At 40.1% G+C, this 24,982-nt stretch overlaps 3 protein-coding genes across 4 annotated transcripts in view; all 3 read left to right on the plus strand.

The window, feature by feature from the left end:
- Positions 1-24,982, plus strand: part of LOC126565670 (thioredoxin-2-like) — a 286,777-nt gene that overhangs the window by 256,969 nt on the left and 4,826 nt on the right. The window lies entirely within an intron of this gene.
- Positions 1-24,982, plus strand: part of LOC126565133 (uncharacterized) — a 358,067-nt gene that overhangs the window by 31,476 nt on the left and 301,609 nt on the right. The window lies entirely within an intron of this gene.
- LOC126565146 (protein rolling stone-like) lies at positions 11,317-23,416 on the plus strand. Its single transcript, XM_050222293.1, has 5 exons — positions 11,317-11,412; positions 11,482-11,704; positions 21,160-21,279; positions 21,354-21,534; positions 23,027-23,416. Exons 1-5 carry the CDS (start codon positions 11,317-11,319, stop codon positions 23,298-23,300), a joined length of 894 nt encoding a protein of 297 aa, XP_050078250.1. The 3' UTR covers positions 23,301-23,416.

Raw genomic sequence — 24,982 nt, forward strand, 5'->3', positions numbered from 1 at the left:
GCGAGATATCAGAATTGCAGACTAAATCTACCCCGAAAACCGCGTACTGGAGCCTGGCTGGTCTGGTCGGTCGAGCGTTACGCCAGCCCAAGAGCATAATTCACGCCATCAGACCAACCAACAACTACCACCGACTGCTAATGGCGATCGCTTTGCCAAACATGTTTCATGTTGTGGTACCGCCTGGTTGGAAAAATAAAAATACACTGCCTGGGGTGCGTACTTGCACCTTTTGTTCGATCGACGTACCCAAGATGGTTCGGGGGGGAGGGGGGGGGGGGGGTAGGTGCCCATGTTTATATGCTCGCTGGCCCATATGGCATGTACGTTCATTTGTCAAGCAACGGTTTTAGAGACGGTAAAGCGGTGTAAAGAAATGGTCGCACACGGTGTTTGTGTGGTGCGAGTATTTAGGTTATGGTGTTATTAATAATCGAACAATTGGTTGATCGCGATGATTCGGTGGCCGGTGGCCGGTCGTTATTACTTCACCGCTGCCAGAGCCGCCCGGCGGCGGCAAACGGTGCAGGTTTTCAATCATTTTCCTGTTGCGGAAGAAAGTGACTTGCTTTGGAATGTGGCCTTGAGCTTTCAATGTTTGGGATGCCAATTTTCCACGGAGCCAAGCTCGAATGGGGTGTTGTTCTATAATTGCTGTGGTGCTATTAGCTGCGAGATAGCTAGTTAAGATAAGTGCCCCGGTGCTTGATACGAATCGATGAAGTAGCGTGATAAGGGGTTTAGGTTACGTTTTACGGTTTTATTAACGCCTTTCTGCCGATGCCGTGATGTAGTGAAGTGATAAAGAAGAAAATGTTCTTAGTGTATCGCATCGTACTCGACCGTAATATCGATTCGATTTTTTATGTGTGTTGACGTTCACAAGTGGAAGTTTGCTTAAACAGTTGAGTAAATACAAAGTGTTTTGAAGACGAAATATTCAGTAAAATTCAAACCGCTTAGAATTCACATGGCATAACGTGTTTCCAAAAGAGTTATTCAATTCACTGCATAAATTTAAGGGCACATAAAGTCGATACGAAGGTCGAGATAATCTTATTATTTTGAAAGCTTGGCCTAACTATAAATCGCTTGATTTGTTTATTACGCAATTTGGCATATTTGCACTCATTACAATTGATTTCAAATTATTTAATTTTTTTTTTTTGCTTGAAGAATAGTTTTCCATATTTAAATGAATAAATCCAGGATTCAAAAAATCAGACTGGTGTTGATTTCAAAAGAAGTTCTTCTGCTTTTTCGCAAAACGACCTTCTAGATTATGCTGGCCATCAAACGGCTCACTACACTTGTTAATATTACAAAGCCAGAGCTCATTAGGGGAAAAAGGTCCAGATTGGATTTGAACCCCAGTCCTACCGTGTGAAATTAGGCGTTTATGTCTCCTCTATCCCGTTTTGATACATTTATTTATTCAATCTGATGGTACTTCGTAAGAGTCAGACAGGCTTGTTGCTAAATGTTTGAGGCTTTGTGGATGCAAAACTTTGTATCAAGCTATGCATATTTTCGCGAGTTTATTCATTGAACCTATTGAAATGAAAAGAGGCACATATAAAATAAATTATTGTGTACAGAAGAAAACGAAGTAAACTTAGTGTAAATAAATACCGTATTAGAACGATCTTTAGATTTTCATCGTCCAGTTCCCGTTTAGAAAAGTTATTACAAAGAACGGTTCTTTCGGGGACCATAATCACGTCACAAGTGTTTATGCTTCGCTCTGGGAGGTTCTTATGTTTATGTTATACCGCAATTCTACAATAAAATCGTAGCCGTTGTTCTTTGTTGACATTATCGGTAGCTCAATGTGAATGTGGTGTCACAATGGTTTTGGGTATTTCGGGTTAGCAACAATTTCAATATTTTGCTTATGATGCGGTTTTATTATATACAATGAGTGTTCGAAAGTCAGGCTGGTGCTCTTTTCGGCTTCGGCTTGAACAATTTGGTTTATGAGGTGTTTTTTGCAAAAAAGACTTTTTCTAGCATAGAACAAAATTCCACTTTCTCCACCTAGTTGTCGGGGATCTTCTATTAATACTACATACAACACAACCATAGCGTGTACAAGTTAAGCTTCGCTCATAAAAATCCTGCCCCTCCAGAAAGGGAAATCAAACTGTTCCACATTGACCATTTGCTCAAGGTTTCCTCAGTTGTCGACTTCATTGACCTTAAACACCCGGCAAAAAGGGTCTCGTACACTCACGTACACTCCACTACACGAGGACTCATGATACTAAAATCCAACCCCAATCTCTCACACTCTTTCACTTGCCTAATGTGTGCCACTGTTTTGCATAATAAAATCATTCTCATCATGAGCCCAGAAATGTAATCCAATTTTAAGGAGACGACGCTGTGTTTTCCACGTGATTGCACACCTCAATACAGTTCTTGGTAGGTTGCCTCGGTTGCGCCCGTTTCAAAAACGACCACCACGATACCGAACCAAACACGTGCTGACCCGTGTACTCGACTTTCGTTACACTTACCATGTTAACACTTCTGCTTCACGTACCAGCATTGGCCTGGTACCGATGGTCGGTGGCCGTACGGGAAACATTATACTCTTCCGCTTGGCGGTTCCGAGTGTAAGTATCACGTATCAGTGCGAGAGCGTGTGTTATTTGGTTTGGTTTTGCATTGTGTGAATGTGCTGTTTGATGTTTGATGCTTAAAATGGGGAATGTTCTTTTGCAGGTTGTGGCGAGTGATGTTTCTTTCACCGTTACTTCACACCGAAAAATGTGGAAGCGAGAAAGAAAAACAAGGAAAATATTTTTTTATTCCCTCAGTATTGAAATTTTAAATTAATGTTCTTGAAGATTGCATACATTTGGGCTTAATTATTGCCCAAAATGGGATCTCCTGCTATTGTGAAAGCTTTGTAACTTTTTTTTTAAATTTTTTATCTAAACATTTTCTTTTATTATATTTTGTGCTGCCTATAATTTTAGAAATTATATCGTCAAAAAGAGAATTTCAAATATTTTTTTATTTATTTTCATTTTGCCTCACGTAAGTTATAAAATAATAATAAAATCGTATTAAAAAATCCACTCAAAGCTTATCACGCTGTCCATCAAGTACATGACCGATAACTAAACGAATTGGTAAGATCCTTTTAAATAAAGGTAGTGTTGTGTAATCGTTCTATCAATAGAAATATGGAATCATTATCTTCACCTGTTAAACCTCGGACGGCTTAATGCTTTCCTTACTTGAATGGTCAGTGCAAATAAAACAACCAATCCAATAAAATGACCTACTGAAAAGAATTTTCGCCAATCGAGAGCACACAAGGGTCGACGACCAGTAACACATAAAAAGCAAACACCTTTAGCTGTAGTTAAGAGCAGGTTCTTTCCTTGAGAGCCACAGACCAACCTATATAAGGGCCCGTTTACCTTGTGTGCTTTTTTGTAGGTCATTCGGTCGTGGAGGTAAAACAACCATCAAGAGGTCTACAAGTATTCCACCTGTTTCGGAATATCATCGTCAAAAGTACGATCATGTATACGCTAAGAATCTTACACTGAAAACACTGGAAGGGTATCTAAATTGCATCCATTAAAAATACCCATCCAGCAAGTGCTTCCTTTGCCCTTGTTCTTGGGACGCATGTTTGACCCTGGGAACGACGGAGAACAGGTTTTATCCTCATCATGATGAGCAAACGATCGCCTTCGGCGACAACGCTGTCAATGGCAAAATTGATCAAATTCAGGTTTTGGCAGGCACATCTTTATTCGTTGCGCTTCAGATCAAGTTCGTCGCTTATCGTTGCGTTGAAGTTCTTCGTTTGTTTTTTTTTCGGGGACCGGATTTTAACATGGGGATCACACCGAACCCCGCACTGAAGTGTTAGATTTCAAGGTTGCCTTTTATCGGCACTGTCGATGCCGATGCGCTGCAGATCGAGTTCGTCGCCTGTCGTGGCGTTGTAGTTCTTCGTTATTCGTTTTACCGAGGACCCGATTTAAGCCCACGAGCTTGCAAATTTGTAATTTTGAAAATCCATTTTAAGCATATTGTTGGAATGTGGGCAGCAAAAGATAGTTGGATTGGCAAATTATAGCTATCGATTTCGTGACACGATGCACATTAGCTTTCATCAGTCTGTTTGTTTGTTTGTGTGTGGGATTTTATCACTAGACCTTGTGAGTGGAATTTTATTGGAAGCAGATTTGGAAGTGTATTTTGCCATCATACGAAGCTTATTTTTGTCGATAATTTTTCAATGATATTTGATTTTGCACAAAGTTTAATTTATATAGAAAACAGAAAATCAACTTGAGGTTTAGTATAAACAGCTGAATATAGCGCTTCCGTTGACGTGTTTTTGATATCAGATAACAAATACACTACTCAGTTCGTGTTGTAATATGTAACAAACCGTGTGTGATTGTATTCAACACGATAAGAAGGTGGAATAAAATCTAGCTACACGTGCACCGCGTGTTCCTGTACTGGTTTCGTAAAGTTTATCGTTCGTTTGTGCTTTGCAATTGTTAACGTGTTGATAAAACAGGCCTCAGCATTCATTACCAACTGTATGAAACCACGTTCAATGCACTCAATGTGCTGTAATACCTATTTCAGATTTGAAACTTAGAAAACATGTTCGTAATTAAGTCTTAATTTGATGTCTGCTGTTTATTATTAATAATAAACATTAATTCAAATCAACCACCCAGCTCGAAGTGCACGAAACAATACAGTTTCTTGCGCGCTTGCCACATCACCAATGGGAGATATTTAATCACTTCTTTCGTTGCGTTACTATCTATGAGGAAGCTTACAAAACACGATACGCAAATGAGTTCTCCCTCTTCAACTTTGGGCATGCAAAAATCTAGAACGTTCCAAACGCACGCCTCAAAACACACTCCATCGGACACAGATGCAATGCTGGGGGGCAGGTGAAACCGGATCAAGCATTGCGCACGGGGGAAAAAAACATATTTGCCCCTTAGCATCATTACGAAAAACCACCATTTACATTTAAACCCACCTCGGTGCGTTCTTTGCCGTGCCGATGCCTCGTCCAGCTCGACTACCGATCCGGTTTTGCATTTCATAACCTCTCCGTGTGGCTTACCCACTGTACCGAGCGATTTGGAAAACGAAAACCAAAACTAACTCAATATTGAATTCCCCTAATTTCTCAATAAACTTTGCGAAAAGCCGGGCGAACTTGCCGATCTAGTGCCCGGTATCATTTCGTATCCGTTTGGATTGATATTGCACATGAGCGTCTGCAATGTGACTGGTCTGTGACTACAACCACTACCACACATCCGTTTGCATGGTGGCTATGCATTGCCGATTGCACGTCACAACTTCGTATGTAACGCATCACCGGCCCAACGGTGCAGTTGAATGCGTTCGACCAGGCACGGCTTGGACACAAAAACCGGCACTGCGTTACCTGGCCGAGCGAATGTCGGACGTGGGGGGTGCCGTGATGGGAACGTGTGGCAAATTGGATTCGTGTTGGATTTTTCCAATTGTTTCGAACGATCGGATGATGCGTTCTCGAAGCTTAGATTTCGACCCCGGGGTGTTCTGGGTTACGAAATTAAAAACATACCTTTTTCCGGATGTTGCGTTAGTAACTTTTTAATTGAAAAAAAAGGTTTAACTGTAAATGAAAAATACAGCGAACATTGCTCGAGCAACTCACGTCGCTTAGAACTAAGTCTTTTTTTTTTTTTTGTAGATATCAACAGGATGGGCTTTTTACTCTTTATGAAAACTGTTGGGAAGCAATTGCTTTCGTTAAATTGGCATTATTATATTTTACTTTCAACTGCTATTTTTCTCCAGTGCTTGAGTAAAAATAGTGAGAATAGTAAAAGTTGGGGGACCTCGAGCTTGGGGGCCCGGATCCACCAAGAACGTTCTCCGGTCAGCAGATTCTATATGATAGGGGCACAGTAGCAGATCTAACAGGGTAGCAGGGCCATCAAAAAGTTTGATTCGCCGCTGTAGAGACTCCCAAATATTCCATTCCGCTTAGGGGTTGAATCGCGCCTCCGACGGGATAAATCCACCACTGGGCGTAATTATGCTTTTACTAATAGACCACTGGGAAGAGGCTCGATTCATTTCCACTTCGGTTGGATAGCTAGCTGTTCAGCTTTAAGAAAAAGGCTGCTGTTGACTCTAACATCTGAAGCTTCGAGCTAAGATGAACGCATAAAAAAATTTGATCTGATATTCTCTCTAGTTGAAGCGTCCACACGATGTAGTGTGGAGAAAGTGGAGTTTTTCCGGTGCCTGAGGCGATGTGAGTGGTTCCGATCTTCACATGGCAGAAACGGGTATCAAAGCCCGTCCGGACAGTCTTCAGGAATTGTCGGGAATGAGTATCTAACAACCCGGAGGCCCGGCGCTGGTCTTCAAACAGCAGGACCGGGGTTCAAATTCCATCTGGACAGTCCCTCCGTAGTGAGAATTGACTATCTACGAGGAAACTACGTAGTTAACAAACTACAGTCGTTAAGCCAAGCAGAAGAGTATCTAACAACAGATGGACGCTTAGTCTTGCTGGTCATCTACCCAAGAAAATTAAGGTCAAGACACTTTTTAGGTTAATGAATAATTCACAGAAGCCTAGACTAATATTACTCTACAAAGTACTTACAATCTGACACAGCAAAAAAGTATTTTGACTTCCTCGATCAACTCAAATATTAAAAAATTCGAACAAAACTTGTTAAAGCTCGTACTTACTTTAAATAAAACTTTATCTGTCGTTTTAAATAGAGCATTACTGGTATCTCGCAGCCGATAGAACAATGTACAATAATATTCCACCTCACACTTATCTGATGCTTTCCAAAAAGCTCCCGTTTTCACCGTGTCATTTTGCATCCCATGCGAACCGCAACAGTAAACAACCATCAATCCACCTGCAAAGCGAAGTATTTCACACCGGCGAACCCAGGACCTGGACGCACAGATTGTGGGCAATTTAATTTAGCCGTTAATCAAAAGTGCGCATCTTTGAACACATGCAGGCGGCGGGGTGGGAAAGAAAAACAAGCTCCCTTTACATAACCGATGCCACCGCTCATTACGCATTACCATTTTCGATTCCATGCACGGTACACCCATAATATACATTACCCCGGGTTCATCTACAACACCATTTTATGTGAACCGCCCATGGATGGCTGGGAACGGTTTTCACTCGGTAAACAATAAAAGGTGGAGGAATTTTTCGGTTTAAAATAATGTGCCTTTAAAACATTAAAGCCGACATGAGTCTCGTCTAGAGATGCATTAGACCGTGCTTTGGTAGGACTTGAAGTCAAACGGTGGGAAGATGTGGGGTTGAAATTTCATCACAACACATATACGCATGATGTATTAGATGGGTAGAAACCGTGGTGAAACCAGATGTGGACTGAATCGAGATGAGGTGAGGGTTAACAGCGCTCCAAGAATGGTTCCATAAACTACGCACCGAGCCCAAAAGCCACCAGCAGTCGTAGCATAGGACGTTCGCGATGGTAATAAATTTCCCCCAAGTAAGCTCCCCGGTCTTTCTCGGTTCGTTGTTGGCGTCAGCAGGTCTTGCGATGCATCGCGGCTAACGCCATCATTATGCTGGGCAAGATATGGCCCCCTCCCTCCCTTCGCCAGGGGGTGGGAGGTTTGCAATAATAATTTTGTTCGTGGCGTACCACGTCAGCGTCATGCATGCCAGGAGAATGCTTTTCTCGAAGCTTCCTTAGCTCGAACGCTTAGCTGGAAATGCAGGCAACGATTAGCTCCGAAGAGGCAGTGCGTACTAAGACAGACCGAAAACGGCCTAAAACAGCCTGCAAATCTCAAGCCTGCAACTGCTTCCGCAATCGAACGGCTGGCCATTGGTGTGCGGTGGGTAAGATAGTCTCATTTAGATGTACTCGATGTTTCTGAGGGCAGCTGTAGCAAGCGGCTGATGCGATTATTACTCAACCCAATTAAAGTCCTAGCCAACCAGCCCTGGGAGCAGCGTATGTATCGCTTTCAAAACCGTTTCACATTTTGACCGCAAAATGAGTGTATCAGTAGGGCCGTGCCGGAGCATAAACTGTCCCAGTCACTGTCTCGTTGCTGTTTTCACTCTGCTGGCGCTTGTCGGGTCGCTTTAAAAAACGGCCAGAGCAGTACGATATGCGAACAATTAAAAGCCATTATTAACCTCACGAGCCGGAGGGTGTTCTGTGCCCAAGCCACGAAGCATGTTCGTTCATCGGGTGGGTTAAAGTTGACCAGGCAAGCAGGCAACAAAACCGAATAAAATCAGCAAAAAAAAAAAAAGAACCAGAAGGTGGTAATTATGTTGGTATGTTCTGCTATCATGTCTATTTTTACCCTTTTGCAGTATGGTGCCTGTTTTATTATCTCCATTATTATGGGAATGTGATGTTGTGCAAATGGTGAGTAGAAGCAAAGGAATAAAAATAAAATTTAAACTCATCCCCTGCCATCATGTTGACGTAATGGGGCCTGACTGCCATAAAATGCGGGCTATCGATGGGCAATTAAAATTATTTTATTATGAAATTTTTCGCTATCAAACTGCGACCGAAAATGTAAAACGAACAGTTTATAATGTTCCAACCACATTCGTTTGTTTTAAATTCAACACCAACGAGTTTAATTCTGCGACGGTGCAATGGAATCCCCCCGCGGCAAAGCCTCTTTCTAGTCATTGCTGATTAATGGCGGCTTATAAAGTGCCCTTCAAGTGTTAGTACGTTAATTGCTCACCGAGGCTCAGTGAAGACCTGAGCTATTTTGCTCCCCGTTGGCGATGGTCGTCACCTGCGAGGCAGACAACCAACTAATCCTTGACACTCAACACCCATCGAGAACTACTTTTGCAGTGATGACCCGACGGTGTCTTTAGTTTGAACGATGAATCAAGACAACGCACGGCTGAGCTAACCTTCGCCACATCTGTTCCCATGAATAAGCGCCACGGAAATTGTCTTTCACACTGAGCAAGAATGAAAAATTGTTTCTTCGACACACGTGCTTTTGTGATGCTCATTACAGTAATAGCGGCAACACTTCCTAAGGTAAAGGGGTGTGTTATGCTTCTTCAAAAGGTGGAACACATCAAAGTGGCTCACTTGTTTCGGTTTAAATGTGTATCCGAAACTACATAAGAATTTACAGAATGATGACCTTCGAATGTGATTTTCTTATGATGAATAAGGTTATCTTATTGAGGTGAGAATCTTTGAATACATTTTGCGAATACACTAAATACAATTTAAAAAATATTCTATGAATTGTTTGCTATTCATCGAAAAATCGACAAAGAAATATAAGCTAAAATAATCAAAATATATATATTTAATATCAAATATCAAAACACAAATTGCATAAAAGTATCTCTATGATATCAATTATTATTGTTGATAAGTTTATGAAAAAAAAACAAACGATTCGAATACCTTGTGGAAAATCCTAGCATGTATTCATCACAATTGCAAATCGTATTTTCATTATCTCAATTGCAATAGAGCTAACAAAAGTATAAAAAATGTTGTGACTAAATATCAGTCAGCTTTTGCAGTTCCTATGGAGTCAGTTCGTAAGGTTTGCAATAGATGGCGCTGCAATTAGATTAGTTTCCTAGTATCCCTTCATTGCAAAGAAGTATAGATACAAAAATATTCTTTAGACACTTTTGGAATCCTGAATACGTCATGAAATTTACAAAAAAATGTTAAATTTTAGGTTGTTTCATTTCTTAAGCTTTCGAAATTATAACTTTAATCATATTTGTTCAACACAAAAATTGGTATATGATTTTTAATTTTCATACTGTTTCCCGAGAATTACTAAACCGCTACATGATTGTAGGTTTCGATTGGTACTAAGCAGTACGCTGTAATGCCACCGCTTCCCGAGGTCTTTTGCTCAATCATCAAAAAATCATTTAAGATATCTAAAACGTTAGATTTTAGTCGTTGGATATCTAAAACGGACATCATCTTTGGTACTAGGACCACAAGGGGTCCTGGACTGCTAAGTTAGCCCATTGATCTGGCCTTGATCTTGGCCAACCGTAGCTGAACAGTTAGTCCACTATACATAGACACGGGGAATCGATACTCAAACTTAGATCATAAAAAGATTGAGATGTAATACACCTGACCAATGAAATCAATTAAAATGGCGGGACCAGATTGCGTACTATGAGCCACTGTAATTCGATATAGCGTACAAATAGCAGATAGGGAAAAATTACATCTTTTGAATTATTTTTCATGATTAGAAGAATATTTCAAGTTGGTACTTAGAACTATCTGAATAATGTTGAATTATTTAACAAGCCATGGATCAATTTCTATCCATTGCCCTTGACAAAGTTCACCACAAGCGTAGGGCAAAAATGGAATGAGGTTTGATAAATTAATTAACATTAATAATCAATCGACAAACCTATTTAACTACAAGTGATCCATTCTTATTAAGGTAACTTCATTCCTTGCACATCATTCATTCTATTCAAACGCTCCTGTTGGAATTGAGCGTTTCAGAATATGGAAATATTATGTTTCAAAGCATATTGACGTACTTCAGTGTTTATTTTTATCCACCAATAATCACCTACGGTGCAACAACACGAAATACATAAAACATATCGCTACACCTCAGCCACAGTCACAGCACATCGGTGCACACACTCGTACCTCATTACCGTAACCGGAACAATCGTTTACAGCAATCGTATCAATCAATCCAATCATATCCATACCATATGGGAGTTCCACGAGTGAAGCTTATTATGGTCGATAAGCAATGATAGCGCGTAGCATGTCATCCGTTTCCATAATCCTTATTACCCGTTCGATAGCGAGTTTAAGGATTCAACTTATTTTCTCTATAGCTCACACGCATCGCGTCATTCCGCTAATGATAGCCCGTTTGTTATCTGTTCGGAAGAATTCATACCGTCCAAGTCTGGTGAGGGTGGACAAGCCAGACCGGGGAGTTGAAATAGCACTGATAATGAGTGATATGAACATTGAGTTGTTGCTAGACTGAGGCCCCGGGGGTACTCTAGTTGATAGAACGCGATTAGTTCCCATTCGTATGCCATCACTGGCAGTAACACAATGCTCACACTGTGTCTCCGTCTTTCTTTTGCAATCGATTAGTGGTTTTCGGAGAAATTGGTACGAACCAGTTAGTGCCACTGGAAGGTTTGCAAACGTTTAGGGAAGCTGCCTGCAGCAAGTCTCCGGAGAAATAGAAAGTGAGAAGATAAACAAGATGCCGAACAAGTTTGTGAGCGCATTCAAAGAGGAACTCGAGGTACGGAACTGCGGTTTTGCCCATCTTCCAGCGGAGGAGTTTGTAAAATCTCAGGTAAGTTTCGGTGGGTGAGCACAATTTCTTAAAGCAAGTTCTAAAGATATAATTCTTCCTCTCCTTCAGTGGCAAACAAGAACCAAGTCAATATGGTTTCTACTCTACCGATTGGCGTTGGCCATCTTCTTTACCGGTGTCGTCATCAACTCGATGGTGGTCTCTGTGGAGCGGAACGAGTTTAGTAAATACTTCATCTATCTAACGCACTGGGGCATTCTGCTGTGCATGGTAACGACCGTTATGGGTGCGGTGCTCGTGATGATCTGGTACTTCCATCCGGAATATTCAGGTAAGTTCCTCAACAACGAAAACCACAGACTTCTCCCATAAGATTCACCTGTTAATGGTTGTTGGTATGCGCTAAAGCAAAACCAGCGATAAAGAATAGTTACCCGATTCTGATGAACCCCTATCTCGGTGGGTTCGTAATTGTTTCGGTAAACATAGACTACGGTAAACATTAGACAGATCTGTGACAGATCTACTTCGTTAGGGTGCGATTCCGGCTGCATCAGCTCAGGCTCGAGGTCAGCAAACGAGCAGACAAAAATGTGTAAAAAGAGTTTTCAAACAGGAAATTTAGGAAATCGGCAACATGCTTTGCATGCAGTGAGGTGTTAGTTGTTGTGGTTTAAAAATCAAAACAGAAAAACATTTGCTCCGATCGTTAAAAGCGCTATGTAAAACAGTCAAGCGAGAGTAGTTTTATCCGGTCGATTTGTTTTAGTAAATGTTTTTGATTCATAATTAGCTGTCTGGCAGGTGTGCTTGTGTTAACAGTTGTGAACAAAACAGGCGTAATTATTTTATTATTTCTTTCTTTGTAAACATTATTGAAGCTTTTTTCACTTCAATCGAAGCTTCAACTTTTAACTTTTGTTACTTTTTAACTTTCCTTTTGATTTTTTTATTTATTTTAATTTGCTTTTCTATTTTTCATTTGTTGTATTTGAACGTGCTCATACATACTTTCTTCAAATTGTCAACATTTCAATGCAAGTTGCATACATTTTAGTGTCATTACCGGATGCAGCACAAAGTTATTGAACGCTACCTTTGCCACGAGTTGTACAAAAAATTTTATAACTTCATTTGCTATCATTTTTACGGCACAATGGACATAAAAGAGTGATAAATCTATAAGAACAATAAGAAAAACCAATTGAATCAAAGTTCAAAGTCCTTCAAAGTTATTTTTTGCGTGCTTCTACATAAACAACACGTTTGAAGTTATTTAGTTGTCTAAAAATCAAAATTTGGCCTACGTTAGTATAATTATTGTAAATTTTAAGGATTTTTAAATGTGCTTTTCAAAGATTATTATAGTATTGTAGTGTGGTATACGACCACAAACGACAATAAGAAAACGACAGTAAAAGTCGTTCTGTATAACTTGAAGTTTTGATCGTATTTTATTCTTTTCTTCGTTGAGGAAAGACCAGGTCAGGACAGGCCAGGCCTTATAAGTGTGATCGTATTTTATGTTCATTATAACAAGAAAACAATAGAGTTTTTGGTATAGCTACGCTACAAGAAATATTTTGGCATTCATTAAACATATGATAGTTTGAATAAAAATATGCTAAATTTAAATTGCAAAACCCTCGTAGTTTGGCCAAGGTTGTAGATTTAAGCTAGTAGATTATTTGCAGTTGTTTTGTCAACCACTATGCTACAGCTACCTACAGTCAACCACAAAGCTACATCGTCTCCATCAAAACAATATTCCCCTCGAGCCAACTTTTGGTTTTATGTTTTGAATGTAAAATTTAAATAATTTATGCCCACTGCTTTCTCCGGATGTATTTAGCAGCTCGTTGCCAATTTCACATGCCATGCCGAAATGTATAAAATCAAAGCAAACATCCCAACCAAAAAAACTAGTTGCCCTTTCGAATCGGCCATCGGTTGCACTGGTAGAAGGTTGTAGGGTTACGATTTTCGGTTGAGAAACGCCACACTAATTGATCGATCCGGTCATGGCCTCTTATCACCCGAAACCTGGCATTAAAAACCGGTCCCGTCTGCATGCAGGCGATATTTTGTTGTGACTTGCTGCTTGCTGCTTGCTTGTTAAGGTTGTCTCCGAGACGTACGCAAAGCCTTTTATTTTTCAAAATGAAGATGTTGATCGATGCTACGCCACGTCGGTGTTTCTTTCAAGTTCAAGTTCAAGAGATGTGTGTGTGTGTGGTAAGTCAAAAACCCCGCCTCGTGCGCCGGAAGGTTACGATTTGCCTTGAACTGTAATACACGACCGTGACGAAGGAGGCAACCACACCGCATCAACAGTCAACACTGGAACTGGATGGAACGACTGCCGGCAAGCGATTGAGGTTAGCTTTTACAGCCATGTCACGTAAAGCCAGAACGGGGAGGAATTTTTCGATTTCGGGGCTCGGGTCGTTAGTGAGGAGGGCGTTTCCTCTTTTCCCACTTTTCCACTAAGCACAGTCCGTCATTCTCATCGATGTACAATTAGCTGCATCCGCGTAATGGTGCGCTATTGTGTGCAGTAATAAACCACTCGGTAATTCCGGCGTTCGATCAGTCACATCCGGGAATGTGCGAAAGCAGTCAAATGGACCCCGTCATGGTTCGGGGACGTTCGTTGGATGTATATGGTCAATAATAACCATTAGAACACTGACGATCAACAGCCACATAAACGGTCTCGTGAGGTGATTAGACGGTTCCGAATAAGGGGTGTATTCTTGTAATGCAGACATGATGGTGGAGGTTTTTTGGAGGTTGATAGATCAGTTGACTTTCAATTAGCTATCAATTTGAAAGGGTGATGATGTGTTGCCTCCCGTAAACTGGATAGTTGATGGCAGTAACCTAAATTCGTGTTTGACATGAAGTGCTAAAGGAGGTAGCGGATGACCGAAGAGTGACTGTAGAGATTTTATTTCAGTGACCTCAATAGTGCTCTTATGCTTAGGGGAACGCGCTTTGTTCGATAGCCAATGTGAATGATTCAGTTAGTGAAAAAAGTTGTTCCGCTTCGTTTGTAATGCACTCACTTGAACTAATATGAGCTGCTATCAATGAAAAGAGTGTGTTGCAGTGCGAGTAGACAATTCACACCAGGAATAACTCTTGGAACATCGAGAAAATGTTCAGCACAGTCGTAATCTATGGTTGCTAAAAGATGTGAAGAATTTCATTGTTTGCGATGGTATGCGTCCATAGTGATTACTTCTGTTGCATTATTTGTCTGAAAGCTTCAACCTTAACTGTTCGAAAGAAGTAAGGAAGACCCTTTAATATCAGTTTCGTGTCCATTTCTTGATGAGCTTTCATCATTAGCAGTTGAGCCTTTAACCAACAATATTGAGTTCAGGTGCTTCTTCTTCCTGGCTTAACGATCTTTAAGGTCACGCCGGTTCAATGGCTTGCCGATACCACGTAGTTAGATAGTCAGTCCTCCCTACGGGGAGTTCAGGAGCTATGGCTACCCAATAAATTTATATTTGAAATCTTCACAAATGCTGGAATATATGCTTGATCCAAAAGTTTCATAGATGTTCTGTAGTGTATAATTTTGGAATGTATAATGAGACGTTTATGATGCCTTCAATTTCTTTCGTACGCTACAACAAGGAATATGTTGGTTATCTATAATTCTTAGTTTTGAATAATTTTTTTTCAAGAACTTGCACAACGAAATTCCTTAGTCAGCTTCAGGTTTAATAAACCTGGTCAATATTAGGACCTTTACGATTGCGCTGCGGGCGTATCTGCCCTGAATTTCAGAGCTACAGCTGTTATTCTTTAGTTGCCAATATTTGAAACATACACCACATTCAACCACACAGACTGTGTGGCACTCACATTAATAAAAATAATTAAATTAACTCAAGATTTTAGCTTAAAATGTTGTCTTCTTATGGGCTAAACGACCATATAACGTCACGCCGGGCATCGAATGGCTTACTAGGCTCATTGCTACCACGAAGTTGGATAGTCAGTCCTCACTACGAGGGCGTTCCCTCGTTTCAGAATTCAGTTGTCCATAATTAACAGTCGTTGAAGAACTTAGGGAATTAATTCAATTCTTCCAATTAAAAATAATCAATTTGTTCCAGATCGACATATCTGAGTTTTAGAGGAGCAATGATTGTTCAATAAATGAGAAAAGCTTAAATGAGGATTTAGATCCTAGTTCTGTCTTGTTGGCAACAGTTATCTGAGAATTCGTTGTCATTCATTCGTAGTCCTTGAGGAGCTTTCCGGATTAACAGATCAACCTAAGTGTCCATGTACTGAGTACTATATGCTGGAGTGGTAGTGATTTTTTTAACGAGTATTGAGGTGATCGGTCATAGTCGTCTTTCGTGCATACTACAGTAAGATACCTTGATACACTTAAAATATCTGGGCCTTATGGATGAAACCCCTTTTTTCAATTTCACCCGTTGAAAGATGCCTATTTATCGGTAAATCATTTATATTCTTTATGCAACATTAAATGAACCATTTGCTACACCATCAAAATCACTTGTTAAGTATGCTGAAGAAGAAAAAGAAAAGCAACTCGCAATCATATTATGAAGAGGCCTCCATTCACATTCCAATCACGTCCAATCGTTTGTCATTAGTTGTGTCTATTCATTTGGAAGAAACAAAGCAAAGAAAAAATGCAACCGAAATGACATCAAATCATATCGTACAAGAAATATCCATTTGCAATAAGCACGTTTGCAAAATGAAGCGAAAGCACAGCGATAAAAGATGAGTTGAGATACGATTCAACGATGGCCATGATAATGATGAGATGGCAGATCGTTCGGTCGCCTCCCAAGGGTGTTATTTTTTTTAATGACCTACACGGAAACACTTGTAGAACATGGATGGAAAACAAAAGACAAACATTTATAAACCACTTTTATTAAAGCTTTTGAGAGAAGAAATACAAGTATATTACTATGCAAAATCCTATCAATCACATATCAATTTTTGCTTCCGGATGATGTCTTTGGTTTGTGTGAAAGAAACTTTTGTCAAAAAAAAAAAACGGAACCATCCATCGACCTCAATTTGTTGTGGCACTTCCTACGGAATTCATAATTGTTCTTTCCCTCTCCCCCTCGTTATCTTCAGTGTCATTCCGCGTGTGCAAAACCGCGAAACGAGCCACGACCGTTACTCCGCCACCAAATCTATGACGCCTGCAATGCGCAATGGTCGAAACAGTAATCGAAAATTCGCCTTCAAGAAATTTTGCTCTACCGATTTGCCATTGGCATCACGTTCACCTTTTTTTGATGTGGCTTGGCAATGGCTTTACCAAATGAGAATGGAAAATAAAAATAACACCAGTACAATAGTTATCGCACTGGTTCTCGTTTGCGTAGATGCGGAAAGATTGCTTCGAGAACATTGCTTACTGCTTCCGTTTGCTGATGTGCTCGTTTTCTTCGTTCTCTTCTGTTGTTGTGCAGCCTCTTCTCGACCGTCAAGAACGCACTTTAAGTCTCGTGTTGCATATGCTTTTTTCTCCGCCTTTGTTTGTTCTTTTTCATTTTCCTTTTTTTTATTTGCACGCACAATTATTTCCGGTTCAATTATTACCATCGTCTGAAAATCGTCTCTTTATACGATCCAGCTGTGCGCGTGCGAATGTAGACGGAGCTTTAAATGAAGCAACACTCCCATTTCAATGTCAACTAACGGGTTGCATATTATTGTGAGCCATCGTTGTTTTATGCATGGTTCAGCAGTCCCGGTTACCATCTGGTCTGAAGGTGGTGAGAATGATTGTTTTTGTTGCTACTTATTTGTTTTTTTTCTGCAAAAGGTTGTACAAGATCTCCACTTTTATCACCACTGACCGCCAAAAGAGCCGTTATGTTAAATGGAATGGCCTCAAGTAGTTACCTTGATTTTTTATTTTTGTTTTTTAGTTGAAAGATTAACAGTTCTGATTATTTTTGATGTACACAATAAAACAAAACAAAATCATGCCTGAAGTATGACAAACACGCAATTTTTTTTACCGACCTTAATAACTTGTAACTTCAAAAAAATCCTTTAAAATGAAGCGAGAAAATCTGTAAGCGCTCGTGTTTGAGTAAATTGCATTAATAAACACCAACAACTTTGGAACTTTGGTCCTCTATTTTTCATGTTGTTTTTTTTTTTGTATTTTTGTTGGTTGTTCTTTCTTCATTATGTGCCCACTTTTTCCGCCAGTTTTTATTTTTTATTTTTACCCTTTTTGTTTTGATTTTATTCACTTGAATGTTCACTTTCGTTCCTCTTGTTTAAATCTTTTGAATCATCTGAAAATAAAGTTGTTTATGTTTTCCAAGTGTAAAAGGATCTTACACTTTCGTTCCGTTGATCTCATTCCAATCTCCAACCATTCCAATGAGATTCCAATCCCATTCGGACCGTTCCCCCGTAGTAACGGCTGACTATCCAACTACGTGATACCAGCAAAATCTAGTAAGCCATTCTAGACATAGATACGATCTAGTAGGTCGATATCCCAAAAAGAGGAATAATATTGCAATGTCTAATCGTAGTTTTGACAATACAAACAATTGTAATTATTTTTCAATTTGAAACCAGTTTTAAAATAAAAAAAGCTTTTAAATAACACATGTAGCACGGCAAATTTAAATATAAAACTGCAAAAGTTGGTAAGATTAGGGAAAATATATACAACCAAAGTACTAAATGTATGTTTAAAGATTTAAGAAAATCGACTTACTGTTCATATTGGTTGATATCAGTTATCATCCACTTTTTTTTCTTCTTTTCATATGTTTTTATTTTCAAAAAACTTGCACCCACGAAAACTTTTTTTAAAGAAATTCTCTCAACTAAAGAAACTGTCCACCCATTAGCAATTGTATCTTAAATTATTTAAATTATTTAAAATTTACCAAGAACTACCTTCTTCTTGTTAACTTAACGACCTGTAAGGTCACGCTGGCCATCAGATGGCTATTATTTATGGCTTTATTAGACCAGCGTCGCTGTCGCCCAAACCATCGGGCCGTCACCAGACATTTCAAATATTTTTTTTTAATTTACTTAAGAATGTAGTATACCAAAAATTACAGTGTGTCAAATAGTCAAAAATAAAATACATATTATAAATAATTTTCTTCAGAAAAAAATTATTTTGTTTTTAAATTTACAAATACATCTCCAATCGAAATCCATCCTATTCAGTGCCATAAATTAATATCTGAATGATTTGTACCTTGTCAAGACTATTTAATACATCATACAAGAACAATCGCTATTGTAATGGCTGTTGATTTATCATGCAATCTGCAATTGTGTACCGGTAAGTGGATTATCACGATCGTTGTCTTCTCACTATCAACTGGACACTGGTTGTAGTTAGTTTATAGTGATTTATTTGAGCTGCTGATATCTACATAAAAGAGTATGTTTTTGACATACAAAAACGCTTCTACAGACCATCATTGCATGACGAACAATATGGGTCATCTTTGTAATGGTGATCCTTAGTCATTAATTCAATACACTGTCCACCATCAATATGTTCGTTGTTGGGTGGTTTTCACGATGAAAAGATTTTTGCATTCAGAATTGGACATCATATTGTTTATCTTTCCAGTTACGGTGTACACGACCCCCGACAGCGTCTACACTTAACGAAACAAACAGTGCCACTGTTGCAAAACAGGACAGCAACAAAGACACTTTTCCCTCCGTGCAAGGGTGCATATTTTTAATCTGTTTTTATAATACAATGTTTATCCACCGACGCAACATCCGATATTGAGACCGTCAACTTACGGTAGACAGTAAATCTTTATCGCGCATTGCATCTCCAACACTTTTGCACTCACTTGAGACAGGGCAAAGGCAAACCATTCGCCAGCAGAACCTCTGATCGGACCAGTACAGTTGCGTAAAAGTGTGCCAAAGTATCTGCTGAATTGAATTGGATTGTGGATTGCATAAGCGCCCTATTGACGCCCCGTTCTGTCTCGCCGGTCAGAGGTGAGAAGGAAACGGTTCGTATGGGAACGAATAGGCCTTTTTTTTAATGGGTTGGAAGGTATTGTTTGGATGGTTCAGCAAAACCTAACCCTTGCTTGTTTAGACGCTTATTCGCATCGGCTCAGCCGGTCAGCATCAGTCGAACAGTGACTTAATTTGCATTTGCGTTTGGGAATAGCTATGGGATGGTGCAATGTAGTGCAGAGAAGGCACGGTACAAAACAATAACGTGCACAAAGGTGCATATTTGCTTTCCGAAAGTCTTTTACGTATTGAACTTTCCGAGGTATGGTTGGATGTGATTTGTGAAACAAACCCAAACAATCGAGGTACATATGCAGATGTATGGTGTTGCGTGCTGAAAAGAAATTTATTGTTTGATTTAATTCTTTGGTATAGATTCTATTTTACAATCCTTTGTATAGACATTGACGAATGTAAAATTTTGAATACTCACTAGAAATCAAAGGGTACATTAATCTTTGATTATAACAAATCAAAATTCCAAAAATCTCAGAAATCAAATCCTAAAATTCGTATAGAATCGAAAATTGATGGATGGGCCCACAAATTTCGTTACTTTTTTCCTACAACAAAATTATTAAATTTAAAAAAAAATTCAAAATGTGTGTCACTATTAGTAATTTCTACATTTTATACCAATACAATAATCAAATCATGATTGAAATCATGCCTTAGATGAGGAAAATTTAGGTATTAAAGATGTCTTAAAAATGTATCAACGCGTAATCAATGTGAAAAGTAGGAAAAGTTTTTTTATGTGGATCAAATCACCTTATAATCGACAAGAACTACGAAAAGGGATAACAATTTAAATAATTACAGGAAAATAGAGATGAGCTAAACCTTAGTCAGATATGAAAATATAGAAATTAAAGCTTTTTAATATTTGGGACAGCTATAAACAACAAGGATCTTAGACCTATTATGCTAATAAAGATTTCTAGTTTCGAAAATGTCTAGTTAGAATGCAACATAACCACGCTAGCAAGAATCCGAACGAAGACACCGGCCACGAGCAGCCACGCCAGCAAGCAGACAGAAGATGACACCGGCCACGAGCAGCCATGCCAACAAGCAGACAGAAGATGACACTGGCCACGCGCAAACACGCCACCGTGGGAACTGCATCGCGCACTTGACGATGCAGCAACTGGACACCGGCGCACGTGGAACTACATCGTGACCAACCGGCCCACCAGAAACTATAAGTAGGGACAGATCAGGGCAGTCGCAAGAGATAGTTACAAGGAGATAGTTACCATGAGATAGTTACAGTTTGGCAATTACAGTTTCAGTTACGGTTAAACTTAGAATTAAGGAAGTCTAACTTTAGCGTTAGACTTGACGAAAAATAAAAAATCTTTTTTTAGCCATTCGGCTAGACAAATGATTTAACTGTCTCTTGGTAAGATAGCCAATTTAACAATTTGAAAGGAAAGCTTGATAAGGAATAGTCCGTCTAATATTACCCTCACCGAACCAGAAGGTAAAACGTTACTGTAAAATTTCACTTCAAATTCAAGGGTCTTCTGTGTAGGTACAAAATCTCCACATGATAGCACACTATGTTTGGATCTTTGATGTGGGATTTCAGGTGTTTAAGCAAGACCTCTTTAATAACTAATCGAATGGGCTTGTTATTATGCAATAAATAGGAACGAATAGGTTTAGATTTCAATCATATTAGTTCCAATGCATGCTCTAAGACTCGTTGTTTTCTACTTCCAGATAAAGTTTGCAATGCCGATGAAATGCCAAACATCTTCAAAATTTACTGGATGTTGCACAACATCACACTAATCCTGTCCGTCTGCATTACCATCATCTATTGGGCGATTCTGCACAATGGTAAGCATTCGAACGTTTTCTTACCATTCTATCACCATAGTTCTTAATGGTTTCCCACCATTTTCCTTCCTCAGAATCGATGCCGGTCGATCCGAACAACATCCTGATCCATGCCTGCAACTGTGTCTTCATGTTTCTCGATCTCATCATCGTAGCCTACCCGGTGCGAATATGGCACGTGGTGCAACCGATCAGCTTCGGGCTAGCGTACTGCATATTCTCGCTCATCTACTATGCGGCTGACGGTACAGATAGGTAAGGGAGAAAGCTCCTGTAAGGGGAATGATCTATATACATACGGTGGGCGGGACGGGAGTGGTCTAATTCAGGTAAAGTGGGTTATTGCTGCTATTACGTGAACTTGCATTGTCCAGCAGACTGGAGCAATGTTATGATGGATCGACTGACCGTTCGATGCAGTGATTAATGATGCTTGGCAGTACTTAACCGATCGTACCGTGCGTTAACGATCTCCTGTGACGGGTAGGGGCTCAAACCGTTCGTGCTTGATTGTTGTTAAATATGTATGCAATTCGCCATGTTGCAAGGATGTTGCGACAAGAGCAAAGTAATGGAGAAAGAAACCCGGTGTTACGCTGGCCAAACATCGAGAACGAAGATGAAACGTTGAGACTTATTTTAAGCTGTGTTTGTACTCGAATGTGCAAAGACCAAGCCTATAAAATGTCGCCAGGCCATTAGTTTCTTTAGGTTTCTGCTTGGTCATCAAGGTGTGACATTTAGAACCCTCTCACCCATCGGGTTCAATATTTGTTTTGCATTATTTGAGCTGCAAGTGCCAGAGAAAAGGCGCTTTGTTGTAGAATAAGTATAAAAAATTGAAAGTGATTTGAAGAATTGACGTCAGTTAGGAGATGTTGACATTCATGGAGGAAAAATGCCATCATGAGAAGAGAATTGTTCGAGAACGTACTGTGGAATTGTTTCTAACTCACATTAGTTTGATGTTGCCTTCATCAACCTTTCACGACGAAACTCTCTAGTTGTTTCTACTGCAACTGCAACTGTTACGTAGTTCAATCGACTACTAGAGCTACTGCGCGACCCACCGTGGTGTTACCTTATGACGGAACCAACCAGCTGCTAATAACAAAGATCACTTGCTCTGCATTTACCACCACGACCTACCTCAAGTTTGCATTAAAATTGCGTAACCCTGATCTATCGCACCGTAGAGATAAGCAGCGTCCCATCGTCGCTTCCAGAAAGCGGTTCACCTCGGTTCGATAAGAGTCACCGGAGTTTTCTGTATTTGCCATTCCTCCAAGCACCGGGCACCCTTTGGACTTCCTTGTAATTTGCCCACATGAGCTGGTCTAGCCGGAGTGTTTGCAGTCATAAGCATCCGATGGTAGAAATGGAAACCTGTTTGACGCTTACGTTGGTTCAAAACCTCCAACTAAGCATCAGCTAGGTTCGAGAAGACAGCACTTGAGCTGCCTTGAAAGCTTGTTCCGAGGAGACGTTCTTCATGTGTTTGAAGCTGTACGAAACTGGATCAGATCCCGGTCTCGCTTGCTCTACTGGCTATTACTTTATCCGTACCAGGGTCACCGTACATTCTTCTCCATGTACGCATATTCATACATCTGCCATGGTTAAAATGAAGGGGAAACCACAACTTTCGGATACTCAATTACGATATACTTATCCAGCCTGTGTACACTAAAAACCTGCCTACCCTGTCCTTGAATGCCGTCTCACTCATTTTTTCCTCTTTCGCCAGATTCGGTCGGCCCTACATTTACAACGTTCTGGACTGGAACGAGCCGGGCAAGGCGATGATCACGGTGGTCGGCACGATCCTGCTGGCAATCATCGTCCACATGCTAATGTTTGCCATCTACAAGCTGCGCGTCAAGATCTATCTCCGGTACTTTAACCACAAACCGATCATCCCAACCAACTCTACGCTCACGCTGCAAACGGGCAAGTGTGACGGCATTTCGATGGTGTACGGAAGCGACAACAAGGCGTTCAGTATCGGAGAGCGATACTGAGACGCGTACTGGATCGGTCTGGGGATGGGGCACCGTGTTTCGGAGATCGATCAGAGCAGCAAACCCATGCACACGGTAGTTTACGTACGGCAGCTAGAGCGCACTTTTAACTAGGATCGGGACACAATTTCCTTTACTAGACTGGGGAAGATTTGTAGATTTGGTAGATTGAAATTGGACAATCTTGATGCACGAAAACGAAAACGAAAAAAGGTATTAGTTTTATTGAGTATTATAATTAAGTATTTGTTTTGTGTTAAGAGCTAAGAGTAAACTGTGATTATGTTAATAAAAGTAATGCTGAAATTTTTAAGAAATGTTTTTCATGGACAACTGTTTTTTGTTTGACAAATTTAGATGGTTCAGTAAATATAATTTCTCATCGATAAAATTGAGAAACTAGAATTTACCTTGAAGCTTATCGAAATTCTTATGGTTCTTATTTTGTCCGAAACTTGAAGAATTAAGTTAACAGCAGTTAACAGCAGAAATTAACATATCGATTTAAAAAGACCTAACTCTCAGGCCACAGGAGATTCCAATTGAAGAATTTTAGGTTATCGTGAAGCGATATTTTAAATCTGTAACCATGTGACTTCAGTGTGGTGAAAAATGGATAAATTAATAAAAAATATTGCCACAATTTTATATTAGAGCCCTTCTCTCCCGTCAAGCTTTAGTTTTAACCTCAGGATGTTATTACACATCCTCGGTTGGATATTTTGGCTGATATGTTGTCCTCAGTCGATGGTATGTATTCTTCCAAAACTTTGTCTAGGGAATAGACGATCACAATTCTTAAGAACAAACCGAACGTTATAGAGCGCAAGTCACTTGTTTGAATGCTTTTTAGGATTCACGTTTCATAGTCTACTCGCTGGGGGCGGCTCTGTGGTATAGGCGACAGCAGCACCGGTCTCCACACGACAGGACCTGGGTTCAAGTCTCATTCGGACCGCCCCCCGTAGTCAGGACATGACTATTCAACAACGTGGTTATCGGCAAATCTAGTGAGCCATTAAATAGCCTCCGTGACCTTAGAAGCTCGTTAGGCCATTAACATGAAGAAGTCTGTTGCATCCAGCAACATAGCTTCTCCTGTTCGCCTTTCGGAGGTCACAGATTTGCCAATTTCACACCAGAATAAATTCCGATATAAAAAAAAAATTCAAATTTACTGTGTACGCTCAGTCCGCTGCGCGTTGAAGAAGGGCTGGTCCTTGCGCGAGCCTGCTTTTTATCTCCTCTCAGCGGTCAGTGCCCTCTGACCGACCCGAACACGATTTCGCCCGTCAGCTCCTTCGGTTCGGATCGGTTTCGCCCTGGTTTCGTTGCGTTGCTGTCCGCAACTGACCTGATCCGCTCCGCTGTCACCTGACGTGGACCGGTGCGTAAGCGATAATGTCTATTAATTAATTTTGACAGTACAATGCCGTATTGACCACACTGAAATCACACTGTCTATCCTTGGCGTCATCTATGACACTTTACATAAATTTAGGCGTTTGGTGATGAACACCCCTAGGAACAATATCCCGCTTCTCTCTATTGTGAGAAGTGAGATTTAGTTCCTACAGAGATTTCGCTGAGGAAAGAGGGGTTTCCTTCTCGAGTCTTTTACCCCGAGATTTACTATCTAAAAAATAGTTCTCTTAGCATAATCAAATTGCTCATTGAAAGTC

Source organism: Anopheles maculipalpis, chromosome 3RL (assembly GCF_943734695.1).
Source record: "Anopheles maculipalpis chromosome 3RL, idAnoMacuDA_375_x, whole genome shotgun sequence".
NCBI classification, from domain to species: domain Eukaryota; kingdom Metazoa; phylum Arthropoda; class Insecta; order Diptera; family Culicidae; genus Anopheles; species Anopheles maculipalpis.